Source organism: Vulpes lagopus, chromosome 2 (assembly GCF_018345385.1).
Source record: "Vulpes lagopus strain Blue_001 chromosome 2, ASM1834538v1, whole genome shotgun sequence".
NCBI lineage: Eukaryota > Metazoa > Chordata > Mammalia > Carnivora > Canidae > Vulpes > Vulpes lagopus.
Genome location: NC_054825.1, coordinates 111,528,317 through 111,546,406, shown reverse-complemented (window position 1 = coordinate 111,546,406; position 18,090 = coordinate 111,528,317). Strand labels below are relative to the sequence as shown.

At 48.3% G+C, this 18,090-nt stretch overlaps 1 protein-coding gene across 3 annotated transcripts; it reads left to right on the top strand.

Moving 5' to 3' along the window:
* The first annotated feature begins 226 nt into the window (after positions 1-226).
* Positions 227-17,839, top strand: SFT2D1 (SFT2 domain containing 1). 3 transcript variants are annotated; one of them, XM_041744451.1, is made up of 8 exons: positions 227-379; positions 8,443-8,529; positions 9,056-9,138; positions 10,394-10,475; positions 12,566-12,601; positions 14,008-14,066; positions 15,782-15,811; positions 17,625-17,839. In XM_041744451.1, exons 1-8 carry the CDS (start codon positions 317-319, stop codon positions 17,662-17,664), a joined length of 480 nt encoding a protein of 159 aa, XP_041600385.1. In that variant the 5' UTR covers positions 227-316; the 3' UTR covers positions 17,665-17,839. The 3 variants fall into 3 exon arrangements, with proteins under 3 accessions (XP_041600385.1, XP_041600387.1, XP_041600386.1); XM_041744453.1 differs by lacking the exon at positions 12,566-12,601; XM_041744452.1 differs by lacking the exons at positions 14,008-14,066; positions 15,782-15,811; positions 17,625-17,839 and adding an exon at positions 13,649-14,001.
* Positions 17,840-18,090: the final 251 nt, after the last annotated feature.

Here is an 18,090-nt window from a genome sequence, read left to right as displayed (position 1 = left end):
CACAGAGCGTGGCGTACACGCGGGAGGACCTGGGTCGGTGGGTGTATTCATCCGACGTCCCTGGCCGTGCCACCGCCGAGCTCCGACTCCAGGAGACAGGAGGCAGCGCCCGCCGCAGCCGGAGCACCGGGACCGGAAGCACAGCCCCCGCCGGCGCAGACCCGGGCTCGAGGTGCCCAGCGCGCAGGCGCGGGCTGCGGGGACGCGCCGGAAGCGGCGGGCCGGATGTCCGGTCGCGTGGGGTTCCGGGTTCCGGGTTCCGGGAGCCGCGGGGGTTCCGGCGAGCGGGGCCGCCAGTGCGGCGGGAAGCGGGGCCATGGAGAAGCTGCGGCGGGTCCTGAGCGGCCAGGACGACGAGGAGCAGGGCCTGACCGCGCAGGTAGCGGGCCGCGGCGGGGCCGGGAGGGCCGGGCGGGCGCCCACCTGCCACCTCGGGGGCGGAGGGAGGGCTCCCCGCCTCCCGGGGAGAATCTGGGGGAGCTTCCCGGGTGTTCGTGGGGTCTGCGAAGCCTTGAGTCCGCCTCACGGCTCGCTTGGGCCTGCCGACCCTTGGGGACCGCCGAGCTCTCCCGGGTGTTCTGCGCGGGGCTCTGCACCCGGGGGGGGGCAACACAGGCGGGTGGCGGCGGCGGGGAGGCGGGCGGGGGGCAGGGCCTGCAGGGGGCAGCGGGGGCTGAGGGGGGTGGGGCGGGGGCAGGCCTGCAGGGGGCAGCGCCGGGGGGGGGGGACAGGGGGGGCAGGGCCTGCAGGGGGCAGCGTCCGGGGGGGGGGGACGGGGGCAGGCCTGCAAGGGGCAGCGCCCAGGGTGCTGGGGCGGGGGGCAGGCCTGCAGGGGGCAGCGCCGGGGGGGGGGACGGGGGGGGCAGGGCCTGCAGGGGGCAGCGCCGTGGGGGGGGGCAGGCCTGCAGGGGGCAGCGCCCGGGGGGAGGGCGGGGGGGCGGGGCCTGCAGGGGGCGTCGCCCAGGGGGCTGGGGCGAGGGGCAGGCCTGCAGAGGCAGCGCCCAGGGGGTGGGCGGCGGCTCTGTCCTGCGAGCTGCGGGGAGAGCCGAGGTCTAGCTTGGTTGCAGGGGCTTGCCCCGGGAGGCGGACGAGGTGCGTTCAGGGGTTTGTCCCCCGAGGTGGACGAGGTGCGGTGAGTGCGCCTTGGTCCTTTGGAAGTAGGGAGACCGGAGCGGGGGCGGGGAAGGTCACTGGGAAGTGAAAGAAACGGAGTTAAAAGTTGCTTATTAAGGCATTGAGTCCCTGGTAAAAGATTCACAGCCAAACAAAAGCATCTTTTTGCCTCTGTGCTTTACCCGGAGGCCTGGTGAACGTTACTCTCTCTAGTGGAAGAATTAAAAATATCCCCCGCGCAGTAACTGCAGTGTTTCTGGTGTGTGCCTGCTGACTAGTTCTTTTCTGCGGGCCCAGGAGTGCAGCGCCTAGCGCCCAGTGTGCCGCAGAAGGGCCTTTTGTTTGACCCTTTTCTACCTGACTCCCTCCCTTGTTCTCTTTGTGCGGCCCTTTTTGGGGGCAAGATTCTAGTCTAGTGTGTGAGGATCCAGAGTCTACAAGACAAGCATCTGCTTTCAGGGGATGCCATAAGCAGTTTGGCAGATCGTAATATAGAAATCCACAAATAGGGGATCCCTGGGTGGCTGAGGGGTTTAGCACCTGCCTTTGGTCCAGGGTGTGATCCTGGGGTCCCAGGATTGGGTTCCGCATGGAGCCTGCTTCTCCCTCTGCCTATGTCTCTGCCTTTCTCTCTCTGTGCCTCTCATGAATAAATAAATAAAATCTTTAAAAAAAAAATCCACAAATAGGACTGCGAGAGATGTCAGGAGGGCAGTACGGGCTCCCCCCACCCAGAGTCATTCTGCTGTGCTCCACTCCATGCTCCAGCGCTGTGCTGTACCCTGCAGGATTCATAGCCACATGTGGCTACTTATATTTAAAGTAATAAAAATTAAATAAGATTTGGGCACCTGGGTGGCTGTCGGTTAAGTGGCTGACTTCAGGCAGATCATGGTCTCGGGGTCCTGGAATCAAGCCCCCCCCATCAGGCTCCACACTTAGCAGGGAGTATGCTTCTCCCTCCCCCCGGCTGGTGCATGCTGTCTCCCTCCCTCCCTCAAATAGTAAATAAAATCTTTTCAAATAAACAAAATCTTTTAAGAAATTAAATACTATTTAAAAATCGTTTCTCAGTCACACCAGCCACATTTCAGGTGCTCAGTAGGCACGTGTGTTGTGTTTTTAAGGATTTTGTTTACTTGAGAGAGAGAACCAGCAGTGGGAAGGGGCAGAGGGGGAGAGAGAGGGAGTAGCGGACTCCCTGCTGAGCTGGAAGCCCGATGTGGGGCTTGATCCCAGGATCTGGACAGCATGACATGAGCCAAAGGTAGACACTTGACCGGATTGAGCCACCTAGGCACCCCAGGTGGGCACAGGTGTTAGTGGTTGCTGCATAGGACAGTATATGAATGGGACATTTCATGGCAGGAAGTTCAGTGGTGCTGAGCTGCTCTGAACCTTGGGTACATGAAGGTGATAGTGTCACTTTTCTTGAGCCCACAGACTACAGGGGGGAAAGATGTTGAGAATAGTCCAGAAAAGGGCGAAGCTGGTGATACAGGCAAGAGACAGGATCATTGCTGGGGTGCCATCCAGGCATGGTTGGGAAGATCCCAGGAGGTGGGATATGGTGCACAAGAGAAGGGATCAGCCTGGCTTGGGCACGTGGATGGCCAGCTCATGTGGGCTCCAGGTGCTGCCATTGGAGCACAGGAGGATTCTCCCATGACTCCTTAGCCGTCCTCACAGAAATGGGAAATAGGGTTGCCAGTTGGAAGTTGGAGGGGGAGTGAGTGTTGACGTTCCGGAAGAAGATGTGGAGGTTGTTTAAGAGAACAGGCGAGTGAATGGATGGGGGGCAACAGTGGGATTGTTGGCAGCACCAAGGCCCCTCTTGTGGGTGATGGTCCTGGATTTGGGGACCATTTGAGGTGGGAGTCCTCAGCAGCAGCAGCAGGAGGGCAGGGCAGGGCGGGGAGCTGGATTTAAGCGGGGTTTGGATGTTGCCCAGTGAATGCATCAGAGGGACACAGTGCAGAGAAGTGGGGGATGTACGCAGGAGTGCTTGTAGGAGGGCAGCAGGAGTAGGGGGTGTGGAGAGATGGGTGACCAGGGATGCTGGAGAGTAGGAAGGGGTGGTCGAAAAGGGGGATACTTAAAATTGAGACCATGGAGAGTGTTGAGATTATGGTGCCCTTATTACCGCAGATAAGGGACTTGGTGGTTGATGTAGGGTGCAGAGACCATTGGAGGAGAGAGGATGAAGAGGCAGGAATCATAGAGCTCTGGAAGGCTTGCTTACTCCAGTGATGAAATCCCCAACAGTTAAGAGGGGAGTGGAGGCATGATAGTGAGCCCCTTGCACAATCCTTAGAAGAGCAAGAGTTGTGATGTGGGGGCAGGGGGCAGTGATGGGGTGACCCAGGAGATGGTAGTGACAGCAGTGAGGAGGAGCAGCAGGTGGCCTAGTGTGAGGGCAGGATCTTGCAGGCAGGTGTTTCTGGGCCTGAGAAGATGGGGAACAGCAGTGAGGAGCAGCCTTCACCTGGCCCACTTCCTGTCCCCCCTAGTCAGGGGGGTGACGAGCAGCATCGTGGTGTTGGGGGTGCATCTGAGATCCAGGACTGCTCCGTCATCCTGCTGAGGGGGTTTGGAGGCCAGGGAAGAGGCAGAGTAGCCAGAGTTGTAGGGTCCCTCCTTGCAAGGTGTCTGGGATAATGGAAGGAGGGCGAGATGGAGCCAGGTGTGAGAGGGTCCAGATTAATCACACGACTTCCTGTAGTGCTGGTGTAAGATCCAGACTCTGCCCCAGGCGCCTCAGCCCTCTGCACACCTCCCCACCTCACCTGTCCCCCAGGACTACTGTGCTCTGCTCAGCTTCCTCTGCCTCTGCCATTTCTTTTTTTCTGGGATGCTCTAACCTGGCTCCCAGGGTTTGCCCACATAGCCTTAACCTGCGTGGGCCCTTTCTCTCCGGGACCCGCAAGGGTGACAAGACCGTTTGTGGTACGTGAGATGAGGACGTGGATCCGGAGGGAGGTTGGTGTAATGGGGAGGAGAGGGGCTTTCTTCCTCTGATGTTCCTCCTCATTTTCTCCTGGTCTCTGAGGTACCTCCTCACAGGCGTTTAGCAAGACTCCCAACCCAGCTGAAGTAGCACTGCCCTTCTCGCCCTCCATCCTTGGATCTCCTTGATTCCTCCCTATAGCACACACTACACCTGATGTTCTAGCATGTGGGCATTTACTGATTTGTGGGCAGCCACCTTATTGCTTTGACAGCTGTGTCACCAGTATCGAGCTCAGGTGCTGAGCAGTCAGGGTCAGAGTGGCCCATTGAAGCAATAGGCCAGGGTGCCTAGGTGGCTTAGTCCACTAAGCGTCTGACTTTGGCTTAAGTTGGGATCGAGCCCTGTGTAAGGCTCCCTGCCCTTCCCCCGACTTGTGTGCTCACTCTCTTTCTCTCAAGTAAATAAGTAAGTAAAATCTTAAAAAAAAAAAAAAAAAAAAAAAAAAGGAAGGGGCAGTAGGCCAAACTGGCAGGGCAAATTGTGCCTCAGATCACTTTCTGTGGCAGTAGCAGCAAGAGGCTGGAAGCCAGGAAGGGCCGGCTTCCCTCTGTGCTGTTTTCACCCCATGGACTGGGCACTGGTTGGTGGTCTGCTCCCTGTCCAGGGAGCCCCAAACCAAAGACTTGGGCAGTTTTACAGAGCCTGATGTCAGGGAGGAGGATGTGTGGAGGGCCAGACTCCTCAGCCAGCACATTGAACAGGCATCAAAGATCGCTCAGCAGTATTTGCTGAATGAATGAATGAGCAGAGGCTGGAGAGTGAACTCAAGTGAGCTGCTGCTTCAAGCTGAAAGAGGCATACTCATGTGTTCAGGTTGATGGGAGTGGTCTCAGGGACAGAACATGGGTCACTTTCGAGAAGGGTGAGAAGCTGATACTGCAAGTTTCCTGAGAAGGCCGAGGGGTGGGGCTCTGAAGCACAGTGGGTTGACCTCAGCCCCTCTGTGGTCATCCGAGAAGGAAGAGAAGGTATTCTTGAGGGAGCCTTGGGGGCTTGGTAGCAGCAAGCAGTAGAGGGAGGGCACGTTGATGGTTTCTGTTTTCTCTGTGAAAGGGGAAGTTATCTGTACAGTAGAAGTGTCACAGCAACACTTGCAGGGTTGAAATCATCTGTGGTCAGTAGAGTGCGAAGGCACATTGACTTCACAGTGCCTGTCAGTCCGCCATGTCAGGTGGCCAGGCGGGCGGCATCAGGGCCCACTGGGAGGTGCTGATGGCCTGGGTGCGATCCCCCCGCCTTGCCACATGACTGCTCAGAGGAAGAGGAAGCAGGTGGCATTTTGCCAGATGGAAGCAGCAGAAAGGGAATTTTAACTGTCTTACTGAGCTGGTGGGCTGGACGAGCGTGCCACCTGGAGGACTTTGGGGTCCAAGAGCAGCGGCTTGAAGTTTGGATATGGAGAGATTTTGGGCCGCGAGAGCGTCCTGGGTCACTTGGTGGAGTGGAGGGCACGGGCCACTGAGATTAGGGGTTGAGGAACAGAAATTCCGGGCAATCCCCGTGGATGTACGATTATCCAAGGCTCCCCTGGGATCCAGTGTAGGACCTGTGGTCAGGGGCCCCGAGTGAGAGAGAAGGACAGGGGGAGCTGTTGGTGCCAGGAGTGAGGTGGGCCTGCTAGTCACGGAGGAGACTGAGTCAGGAGCCGGGACCCGAGAAGGCAATGCTGACCTCCCTCGAGAGCGTCTGTGGACACCTGTTCCCCGTGCTCGCTGTCGCTCTGGTGGCCCTCCTCCTGCCCACCGTCGTTTTGAAGGAGGACTGGTGGGAGTCCTGCACTCAGGGTGCTCGTTCAGGTGGTAGTCACCCTGGAGCAGGGCTCAGGCCAAGACAGCCGGCCCCTTCGCGATCGTGTGGCTCTGCTCCTGGCTTCTCCATCACTGGGAGAGAGGCGAGTGTCCCCAGGGCCTCGGCTTCATTCTTTCACCTGTAATGCTGCTGCTGCCGGGAGATGTTTTCCAACTACTTTCTCTAAATCAGCAAAATTCTGGTTCCGGGTAGTGGTTTGCTGTGGCGGAAGAGTCTCTCCTGCACACGAGATGCTTTCTCTTTGCTTCCTCTTCCTTTGTTTGGTGTCTCTAATTATTTTTACAGATTTTTATTTATTTATTTGGAGAGAGAGAGTGCTCTGGGGGAGGGATGGAAGCAGAGGCAGAGAGAGAATCACAAGCAGGCCCCCTGCTGAATGGGGCTGGATGTCATGACCCCGAGATCACCCGAGATCATGACCGGAGCCAAAATCAAGAGTCCGATGCTTAATCCACTGAGCCAGCCAAGTGCTCGGGTTCCTCTTCCTTTGATAATATGTCAAGTAATTGGTACCCATGTCCCTGTGTATTTCTTTTCAGAGACTATCTTTAAGAAATCAGTATGGTTGCTGGTTCTGCTGGGCTTGTTCCTGATTGCGCTTGGACCAGAAAGTAGCACCTGAGTGCTTCTGAAGCGAGTCTGGAGGATCAGGGCCCCTTTTGGCTCCTTTGTGGGGAATGCAGCACCAAGTTTTCTTGCATGTTTTCCAAATAAGGCACCAGGGAATCCGTAATTTGTTTCTGTAGTCTGGACAGTTGGCAAAGCTGAAGACAAATCATTTGCTTGTGGGTTGAATATTCTATATTTTCAAATGCAAATAACTTGTTTCATTTTAAAGATCGTCACTTGGAAGATGGTAATAAGGGGAAAATACCTAATATGTAAATAATCGTGCTAAGAGTGAACTGGCTGTTGAAAACCAGCATCTGAACTTAGGAATGGTGGGGTGGTTTAAACTTGTGAATGGAAAGCAGAAGTGACTTGTCCCCACATCGCCGTGTCCTCTGGCTGCAGGTTAGAAGGCAGGCTTCCGTGGATGCTGCTCTGTAGCCCATCTCCCATGCAGTGAGTGGTCTTTGGGGTTCATGCTGCTCTGTGTAGTTGAAACACACTTCCTGGCCACATTTCCTACTCAGAAAGGATGGTACTTGGGTGTTTTCAAAGACGAGTCCATTGGTTTAAATGGAGCTGTGGTTTTGCTATAAACAGGTGACATTGCTGGAAATCAGAATGTGAGTTAAAGCAAATTTAAACATTTAAAATGTGTTAAGTGATATATGTTGCATTTACAACCTTATCTTGTTTTTATCTACTTTTCATGCCGCATAAGGATTCCCAGGTTAATCAGTTGAGGTAAGGAATGTAGCAAGAGGTATTTTTGAGCTTTTGCATAGGAATTTTCTGCTTTTGCTTTATTATTCTTGAAAATACATTATAAGCATGTGAACTTATTTTTAAATATCTATGGTAATATAAGTTAGAAATTAAATTGTGACATATAAATTCCTAATATATATTTCTAGTTTCCCAAAATAGCGTTGTTGATACTTTTTCAGCTTTGTTGGGAAATGAGTATCCTTAGGAATCTGCATGTGTCCATTGCTCAGTCTGGGTTACTGTGTAAGGCATGCCTGGTGATTTCCACTCTTCGCCCACCTAAGTTGGTTACAGTTTGCATATAGGAGTGCCGTTGCTCTAGCATAAATGATCATTTAAAAAAATGTGTTTTTAATAATGGTGGAGGAGGTACCTAGGGCTCTCCTGAATTGGTTTTAAATGAACCTTTTATAATGAATGGAAGTTAGGTATCCAGTAGTGGACGCTACTGGTGGCTGCCCAGGTCCCCATTGTGAAGCGGGTGTATGCGTCCCCCAGCGACTCACAGCTGTGTCCTCCAGCACATCTCGGAGGTCCTGCGGTCATCCCCACTGTGCCTACAGCCTGTGGCCAGCCGATGGGAGGTGGGTTCCAGACAGTGGCCTTCCCAGGCCCAAGCTGAATGCCGGCTGAAACCACATCATCCTCTCCCTACCCTGGCAGCTCCCCTCACTTCCCTCAGGGTTTCTGCTGAGAGCAGCAAGTGCATCAGACCCCTGTTTCGGGCTCTGCACTTGGAGGCCTCTCCTGTGCCCAGAACCCAGCTTCAGCGTTGTTCCACATCTTGCTTGTCTTGTTTCATCTCCCCCCCCCCTTTTTTTTTCTTTTTAGTTATTGAGTGTTTTATAATGTGTAACATATTTTCTGTCATTTCATGGGTGTCGGGATATGTCTGCTATCCTGCTAAGGGCTGTAAAAACCAGGCGCACAGTGCCATGGGTGCACCCATCCGACCCCCGCCTTAAGTTTCCCTTCATGGTCCCCGGGGTCTTGCCCTTCTCACTGAGCTGCAGCAGGCACAAGCCAATGGGCCCCGCATCCAGGGTCTGGGGAGGCTTTGCCCCCTTCACTGTGAAGAGTCAGGCTGCACTAAGCAGCCGAAGGACATGTTCTGCTTCCCCTTCCTTCCTAAGGTCCTGGACGCCTCGTCCCTTAGCTTCAACACCAGGCTGAAGTGGTTCGTCATCTGCTTCGTCTCCGGCATTTTCTTCTCCATCCTTGTGAGTTAACGGCTTTCTGCTGCCTAATGATTTTTATTTTAGGCCAGGCTAACGTCGTTTAGTTTTAACAAGCAGCCTGCAGTCTAGACCACCCGCAAAACTGTTTCCATGGAACACAGAGATCAATACAGAGATTCAGAAATTAGTATTTGGGGGGAGTTTATGGATTGTGAATATATATATATATTTTTAAGAAAAATCAGTGTGTATAGAAAGCTTCAGAGTCAGGAACTGAGATACGTTAACTACCTTATGTAACTTGTCATTGGTAAAGAGCATTGATTTAAGGAGAGTGAGATGATTTACACATGTGTTATGGCTAAGTTAGATATACACAGAATAGGCAGAAGAGTTCAATTAGCAAATAACAATGAAAACTTTTTACAAAACAATATAATTAAAGACTATGTACTAGCATATCGATACTTAAACTGTACATTGTTATATAATCATATTCCCTTTGTAGCATGTTTATATTTTAAGCTATCACAATGGTAAAATTATTTCAAAATATATCTTCACTCAGGGGACTGGATTACTGTGGCTTCCTGGTGGCATAAAGCTTTTTGCAGTGTTTTATACTCTTGGAAATCTCTCTGCATTAGCCAGGTGTGTATACCAGTCTGGCTCCTCGGGGTGTTTGGTTTGCTGGCACGGTCAGCAGCCGTCCTTGCCGTAAGCACTTCCCCAATAGCAAGGCTGCTAGAGCCACATTTCTGTTCATTCAGTAAGTGTGCATCGACTTACGCTGAGTGCTGGGGCGCACTGTCGTGGGGAGGGTAGGGGTTGCTAAGTGCTCCTGTCTGTTACTCCAGTGTAAGAGGTGGGTACTGTGATCACCCCCACCCTGTGGCCAAGCGGAGTAGCACAGAGAGGGTGAGTCACTACCCTGGGATGAGCCCCATTAGGTGACCGGCAGGCTTTCCACCAGATAGTCCTCCGGAGCCATGGCTCATGGCTGCTGTGCTCTGCTCCCTGCTTGGGAAGCCCATCTCAGGGAGAGGAGCCGACTGCTGCCCACCAGCTAGGAGCCCCCACGGTAGTGGTGCTGAGCAGAGAAGTCGGGGGTGAGGAGCGCTAGTGAGCCCAGTAGCATTTTGGGTTGGTGCCCCGGAATTCCTCTGAGGATCTTGGTGCACATTTGAGCGTGTTGGTGTCTATTAAGTAGTTGTCAGATGTATGAGTTTTGCATTTGTATACATTGAGCTTTCAGAGGTGACCTGGAATTTTCTGGATCAAGGTAGTCAAGTGAACCTGCGTGAGCCAAGGCCAAGCTCAGTGGGCTTTTCTGGGCTGGTCCCTATAGTGCTGCTCCTTGGGGCTACAGTCCGAACAAAGCCCAACCCGGCAGTTTTATGTTGTGTCACTGTTGGGGGCTTCACACTGTTGTTAGATGGGAGTCGTTTATCATTGCTCTGGTCTGTAGCGTGCAGAGGTGAGGAGTGGTAGTGATTGGACTGGCACAGTTGGGGAGCGAGTCACCTGTGAGTTCAGGACGGCTTCAACCATCTTGATCACCTGTAGCTTTGTATGAATAATTTGTGAAAAGGCATTTGTGTGTCCTAGAACACTAAGGGCTCCTGGCTCTCTCAGTCAGTAAAACACGTGACTCTTGATTTCAGGGTCATGAGTTCAAGCCCTATGTTGGGCCTAGAGCTTAGTTAAAAAAAATAAATAAAATAACAAGGTCTTTAAAAAAAGTTTGCTTTTAATATTAAGGAAAAATAGAACTGACTTAGTGAGAGATTTTTATTCGTAAATCAGCAGATTTTTTTTTGTAAAAGCATTTATGTTTAGATAGCCAATTAGATTCATCTCTTCCTTCTGTTTGTTTCAAATAGTACTTGCTTTTTTTTTTTTTAAGTACGTGCTTCTTAATGGGACCTATGAAGCAACTGAAGAAAATGTTTGAAACAACAAGATTGCTTGCAACAGTTATTATGCTTGTAAGTAAATAATGAAAATTAAAACTTAGAGCAGTGTTTTTGCATTATTATCTTACAGATAATTGCCCGCTCTTATGTACGTGCTATTATATCTTGTGCTGCATGTAATCATATCCTTAAGGCTGTGTGTTTAGAGAATTTAGATGATACAGCATTATTTCAACTGACTGACTTGCTAAATTCTGCCTTTTGTTGTCTAGACCTACCGTTGGCGCTGTGTATTTAAAGTGGACATATGTCATTTCCCAGCCTTGTAGAGCGCCTTGTAACAGATGGCTGTGTGCTTTTTGTGGGGGGGGCAGTGGGGTGGTGGCTGGAATACAGGTCTCTTCTCTGAGGCTGTTCGCATCTTTTCTCAGGAACGCTTGGCTTCATTTAAGTAGCCTGTCACCTGGCTTTTGTCCCTTCCCTGTGTGACTATTTGTACTCCCAGCAGCACGGCTTCTATAGCCATGTCTTTCAGGTGCCATCTATTATCACTTTATGGATTTTGTGCATGGCTGTCAGGTCATCACTCTTAAATTTCCTGTCTCTTTATCTTTGAACCGGGCAGGATTGGGCTTGTGGTTAGAAAGTTTGTACTTTGTGTGTTTTGGGTTCTTGGCTGCTGTTTTGAGTGTTGTGGGCCAAGGAACTCAAGTGTCCCTCTCTCCATGGAGTCTCTGGTTCCTTGTGGGCTTGTCTGTGTCTCTTGCAGAGTTCTCTTGCCTTCAAGCATGTTGTCGAATCTAAGGACCAGCATCAGCTAGTGTATCCTTGTAATGCTAGGAAGCTTTTTAACACAGTTAAGCTTGGTGGATTTGTAGGAAGGAAATGTTCCCACATAATCTGTGTGAGTCTTATCAGAGAAGAAAACCCTTTTTAGCCTAACTTTTTATTTATGTCCTTATTTAGCTTCATCATAATTTATTGCCATTTTTCTAATTTTTCCAGTTATTTTGTATTTCCTATATTAGCATGTACGGCAGTGTATTAATATTCAACTTTGTGTGGGTTACCTAAAAGTTAGCTTATGCTTAGACTGTGAGAAGTTTTATACTTTTCTAAGATTTTATGTAGATTGGCTTTACTTTGGATATCCTGGACCCCATCTTAGTAATGCACTCTATGCAGTAAATGTAAAGTCGAGAAGGCTGTTCCTCAAACATTTAGAACATTCAGAAATGTGTTTCCCAGGAGAGACCATGAAGTATTTATATCATGTAACTCTGGTGATGACTTGAGTCATGACGTTTCCATTTGAGTGAGCGTGGTCAGATTTGCTAACATAATTGATGCCTAATAATGACAGGGAAGCAGTACTGCCACTTACGTAGTCTTCTGAGTGCCAGCCCCTACCCTAGGCCCATTACAGACAAGTTCCAATTCATTTGCCACCATTGCCCTTTAGAGCAGGTCAGTAGGTACCATCCTCATTTCAAAGAGAAGAGAACTTAAGGCGAGAGCAGACAACTGACTTACCACTCAGGGCGTCAGAGCTTGGGTCTCATGCAGGGCTCTGCCTGCCAGCCTCCTGCTTGTCACTATTGCTGTCGCCTGCCCCTCATGATCACTCCCCTGCCTCCTCCCGGGACCCGGGACATGGAGTGATGATGTCCTCTTTGGTGTGAAAATCATGATAGTAGATTCCTTGTGTCAAGTAAGGGTGTTCCCTGTCTTGCTAATAATATCTTGCAGTATTCTGTTATGAAACATTAGCAGGAGCCCTCATAACAGCTGTGGTCAGGGGGTTAAGCGTCCAGGTGCCATGATGAGCAGTGAGCGGTGTGTGGAGGTGTTCAATCCCTGTACTGTACACCTGAGGGTGATAGGATACTGAGCATTACTTATATAAGAATTTTTTTAAAAGCAGCTCATACGGTCCTTTCTCAAACATCTTTCCTGTTGATGTAATCAGAGGATTGTTTACTAGGTGCTTGCAGTTCGCCAAGGAACACTGCAGTCCTAGATGTGAAGGTAGGGTAAGCTTAGGGTAAGCTTGGCCTGGAGTACATAAGTATATCAAGAGTCGGCCGCATCATTGATTTTATGAAATGTTTTAAGCTTTTGGAAGGACTCACATTTGCAATTTTTTCTTTCCTTTTCTATAGTTGTGTTTGATATTTACCTTGTGTGCTGCTCTTTGGGTAAGTGACGTCAGCGGTGCCTGCTTTCTACTAACGGTGGCCCCTCCCCGGTGTCATATCGCCATCCCAAAGGAGCTCAAAGTCTGGCTTCTTAAAACCCCCAAAGGTCAGGTGTTCCTAAGATTGTGTGTGTGAACATCAAGTTAGTGGCTAGGCTTGTGATAGATTCTGCCATTCGGAACGGAGAGGTGAGTTCTTACTCACTCTCAGGGTGGACTGAGCTGCCCCTCTCACGGCCCCCTCCTACTTCCCAGGCTCCAAGAGGCTCCTGCAGCGGCTCTGCTTCCTCTGTCTGCTTTGCTGTCCCCTCAGGCAATGGGAGAATCACAGGATGTTGAAACTAATAAGGAGAAAGGGCAAGAAAACAAAGCAAAACAAATTAACCAAAAGAGGCGAATGGGGCTGCTTGGCTTGCTCAGTTGGAAGACCGGGCATTTGGATCTCGAAGTCCGAGTTGGAGCTCCATGCTGGGTGTAGAGCTTACTTGCTTTAATTGTAAAAAAGATGTAAAATCACTAAAAAAAAGGGGAAGAGAAATTAATTTTGTACGTCTTCTGTGACGGTGAACGGCTCATTCGCCTACCGGAAACTATAATATTGCAGTTCAGCTCACTTTTCGGGACTCCTGAGTCTTCAGTATATGTGTTTGTTGCACCATCTGCTTCCAAAGGGATGTGAGGTAGTTCCTGAGCTATCAAGAAAACTGCACTCTTAGAAAAAGGAAGAGTAGTACATAATATGTTTTAGCAATACTCTATCAAAAATGTTCCAGTCTTTTTAATTTTGATCATGTAAGGATTGAGCTTTAATTATGTGACCAGTCTTAAACCTAATTTCCCACTGATAACTTAAAAAGAATATTCTTAAACAGTACCTGTATGTCTGTGTGGAATATTGATTTCTGGTGCTGGGATGGTCTAACCACGTATTTATTTGTAGGTAGTAGACTAAAAATGATAAGGAAGTGAACAAATATAAATAAAAATGGACAAGGAATCCTAAAAATAGCCCATTTTAACAGGAACTGTTCATTTTACATTATCCTAGAAGATCACAATAGAATGCAGTTTTCCTTCAAAACCTAACTCAAGGAGCAAGAGAGAAGGAGTGAGTGGAGTCCCACAGAGGACATACAGGGACAGCTGAGTCGTTTGAGTGTTGAGTGCAGCAGAGAGGACGTGGACTTGGACATGAGACTGTAGGAGCATGGCTCTATCTCGGGACCACCAAGCCAGTGCCGTACATGGAGCAGTGTTTCAGTTAAACTTCAGATCTACTGAATCTTGAATCTGTCATACTTAAAGTAAATGAAACCATTGTCCATGTTTGGAAGGGAAAAAAATGGAACTTGTGAAAAATATTTTTAAAAATTCTTAACTTGTTATTTCTGTTTTTGCTGTTGTCAGTGGCACAAGAAGGGACTGGCCTTATTATTCTGCATATTGCAGTTCTTGTCCATGACCTGGTAAGTCTCACATTGATGAGAAGGTTAAAATTCCCTCAGCAGTGATAAGTGTGTTGTTTGGAGCCTGGGAACAACGTTAGGCTTCCGCGTGATGAAGACTGTGCCCTGGAGGGACCAGGCCTCCTGGGAGGTCAGAGGAGTGAGATCTGCGGTGTGTCCCGTGAGACTGGCGCATAGCTCCGTGGTGACCAGAGGGAGGGCTCGGAGAGGTAGGGGTTATGGCAGTGGGAGGTGCTGTGCCAGCTCAGTGACACACTTCCTGCTTTCCTGGTACGTGAAAGAGAAATGACGAGAAATATAGGTGATACTACGCGAAGCCATAAAAGTGAGGCCATATCACAGGAGAAGCCCCAGAGAATGTTGGTTTGCTATTCCCTTTGTACTGTATTGCTGGATAATTACAGAGTAGAATTCTTTCTGCTGCGTGTGGCCCTGTGATATCTGACGCTGCCCCATCTGAATCATCAGTGAATGTGGTTGACCGTTCAACACCTCGGGGATTAGGGGCACTAGCCCCCACCTAGTCGAACACCTGTGTATATCCTTGGACTGCCCCAAAACTCACCTCCTAAAGGCCTGCTGTTGACCAGAAGCCTGACCACTTAGATAAACAGCTGAACAATACGTCGTATATACCGTATTCTTACAATAATACCTGTTTCTTAATTCTTTTTGGTATTCCTAGGCCAAGGCATTCATTTGTGAATTTTTTCAAATTGTCACAGATCTCCAGCAAAAAATCTCCCAAAGTATTTATTAAAAAAAGATCCACGTTTAAGTGGACCAGAGAAGGTCAAAGTCCTGTTGTGCCAGAGTCAGCTGCCTGTGGATGTAAATAGCTCCCCTGCCCCTCCCTCTGCCTCACTTCCCCTGTCCCTCCTTCCCAATATTCCCTGACCACGCGCTCCCCTCCAGGAAGCCCTTTCCTGCTGTGGACTGCATCTAGTTCAGCTGCGAGAAAGGCCCAGTGGGCATGGGATTGGATTAGATGAGCTCCGCTTCCCACGCTTCCTTGTTTTTGCACATGCGACATTTTCAGGGGTGTTTCCTTTTCTCTTCAGAGCTACAGTTGCTTTGCTCCCTCTAAGACCCAGTCCCCACCCCCCTACCCCCCAATCCATCGTCTCTGGCGTGGCCCGTCCAGAGATCAGCCTTTGCCTTGGCCCTGGCTCTCTCTCCACTGATGGCTGGAACACTGCTGGGTGCTGTGTGCGCTCCTCTGTGTGTTGTTTGGCTCTGTGTCAGTGACCTGTGGGGAGATTAGAATCAAATTCCTTGGCCTTTTTCTATAATATGTTGCTTTTTCTATTGCATCATCTGTACTTAATGGTTGGCTTTCCTGCTAAAGGAGAATGCAGTTTATTCTCACTTTACAATTTATTTATTTTTTTTTACTTTACAATTTTTATTTAAAAAACCCAAAGGGTCATTTCTAGTATCCCCAGCCTAGACTTCATCAGATGCAGTCTGATGCAGGGGCACATAAAGAGTTTGTAAAACACAGAGTTTCTTGGTCAGGAGATAGGGGGTGGGGCATAGTCATTTGCATTTTTAACCAATTCCTGGCTGATACTGTTATTACTGGTCTGGGGCCTTGTTTTGAGGATTACTGTACAATATCGTGCAGCTATATTTTCTGTGGTGTTCATGTAAGGCGACTTGGCATGCGGAAAAACTATTTAGATGGTCTCAATATCTTTGAACTTTTCTTGCAGGTACAGCCTGTCATACATCCCATATGCAAGGTGAGACTCTTGTTTCCAGTCCTCTAATCATCTTTACACAACTACATGAATGTTAGCATATGCAAATTAAAATGTGATATAAAAGGCTGTTCTTTGAGGACTTTAACTTTCTTCCCCCAAAGAAATTATTTTTTACATAAGATGAGTAGGAGTCTGCCAATATAAAGTAAAGCCGTTTTGAACATATGTAAGCAGTTAGGTTGGGAGCATACTTCTGCTTTTACCCCCTGGATGTTTGCAGTTAGGAAATTTTGACAGGAGATTCCTGATCCTTCCATGACTGCAAATACTTAGGAAATGGGATGTAGAGACGCCAGCAAAACAAGTTCTACATTAAAGAAAAAACAAGTTAGTGAAAATATGGCATGTAATACATATGTGTTAACTTTGAAGCCAGTAGAAACATGTTTATTTTCTATGTCAAGAGTAAATGCCATTTTTATTTTATTTTTTTCGAGAAATGTACTGGTTTAGCTGTGGAGGGAAAACCAAAACTAGTTGTAATCTTAAACCAGTTCAGACGAGTACTCTGTTAGGCACAGCTTTGCTTCTTTGTGAAGTCTGGAAACATAGCTTACGTATAAAACACAGCAAATTTGTATGCCTAATGTGAACAGTGAAGGAAATTGTAGAAATCCTATTTTTATTCCACTTCAAATGAATGGTTCTTTTTTGACAAGTGCTAATGAGCATGAAAGCAGACCAGGGACACCTGCAGGTGGGCAGGCCGTAGAATAAGAGAGCTACAGGTAATCGGCCAGTCCTCAGGACCTTAGTAGGGAGGTCTCGTGCCGTTTCTCAGCACCTTGAAATGATGTCCAGCCCCATAAGCCTGAGCTCGAAGCCATGCCCATCCCCTGCCTTTGAGGGTGGTGCCAGGGATTTGCTCAGATGCTCCAGTTCATTGGTGCATGCTTCTGACAATCCACATACAAACAGTAACTTTAAATACACAACAATGTTATATAATAGTTTAAACTGTCTTGTGGAGAAAATGTGAAGGGCGAAGGAAGTCACGTGAATATTTCTTTGGAATTCTGTGAATGTTATAAACATTTAGTTTTTTGTTTTTTATTTTTTTAAAGATTTTATTTATTTATGCATGAGATACAGAGACTGGCAGAGACATAGGCAGCAGGAGAAGCAGGATCCTTGCGGGTAGCCCAATGTGAGACTCAATCCCAGACTCTGGGATCATGCCCTGAGCCAAAGGTAGACGCTCAACCACTGAGCCACCCAGGCATCCCAACATTTTGTGTGTTTTTAACTATTTTTTTTAAAAGATTTTATTTCCAGAACAATTTCTCTTTATTCATGAGAGACACAGAGAGAGGGAGAGAGGCAGAGACACAGGCAGAGGGAGAAGGAGGCTCCATGCAGAGAGCCCGTTGGTAGGACTCCATCCTGGGTCTCCAGGATCAGGGCCTGGGCTGAAGGCGGCGCTAAACCACTGAGCCACCGGGCTGCCCCATTTTGTTTTTAAGAATCCAATTATTTCTTTTTTTTTTTTTTTTACAATTCTTTCGTTAGGTTATTTTTGGTATTTACATTTCTTTCTCAAGATTAGCATATGTACTAGAAAAGATTTCTTAAATGCCATTTCAGGCATTAAAACATGATTTCTAAATCTCAGTTCTTGATTTCAAGTGATAGCAGAGTTTCCTTAGGGAGTGTTTTGGTGATTGCATCTGAGTTCTGACATAAACAGGTGATCATGCATTTGTCTCTTGGCAGGCAGCAGTGTTTCCTCCGGCATTACTGTATATGAGGCAGATTATTACATTGTTTTTTCTCCTTTTTTTCCCCCCAACAGGGATGCAGTAATTAAATGCTGTTCTTCTCTCTTAAATTGAAAATCAGAAACTTTGAAAAGAGCATTGGAACTTCAGTGTTCTGTTTTTTTGTGAAATACGGTTTTCCTGATGTAATAATCACTCCCCAAACAACTGCTGTGACAAGTTAAGACCATTTTGTGTACTGGTGGAAACTACATGTTTGATTAAACTGTTAAATACTTGTAACATGAAATTCATTATGTGTCATTAACGTGTTCTTTCCCAAAATAAGGAGTTTTTAATCATTGCCAACTGTAAATGATTTTTAGTTTTTAACCTTTTCTAAACAGCATTTAAGATGTGAATATTTAAGGATAAATCTATGCTGCAGGCTTTTTTGGCTCTTTAAAAATGTCAAGTTTTACTTTTTTTTTTTAAAAAAAAAACTTTAAATGTGAAAGTTTTTACTTTAAACTAAAAAATTGTTTATTATATGTAATAAAT

Excerpts from the sequence above, each read along its gene's own strand:
- SFT2D1 (XM_041744451.1), top strand. The coding sequence starts at position 317 with ATGGAGAAGCTGCGGCGGGTCCTGAGCGGCCAGGACGACGAGGAGCAG. Across the intron at positions 8,530-9,055 it reads GCATTTTCTTCTCCATCCTT|GGGACTGGATTACTGTGGCT; the intron begins GTGAGTTAACGG and ends ATCTTCACTCAG. Across the intron at positions 12,602-14,007 it reads CCTTGTGTGCTGCTCTTTGG|TGGCACAAGAAGGGACTGGC; the intron begins GTAAGTGACGTC and ends TGCTGTTGTCAG.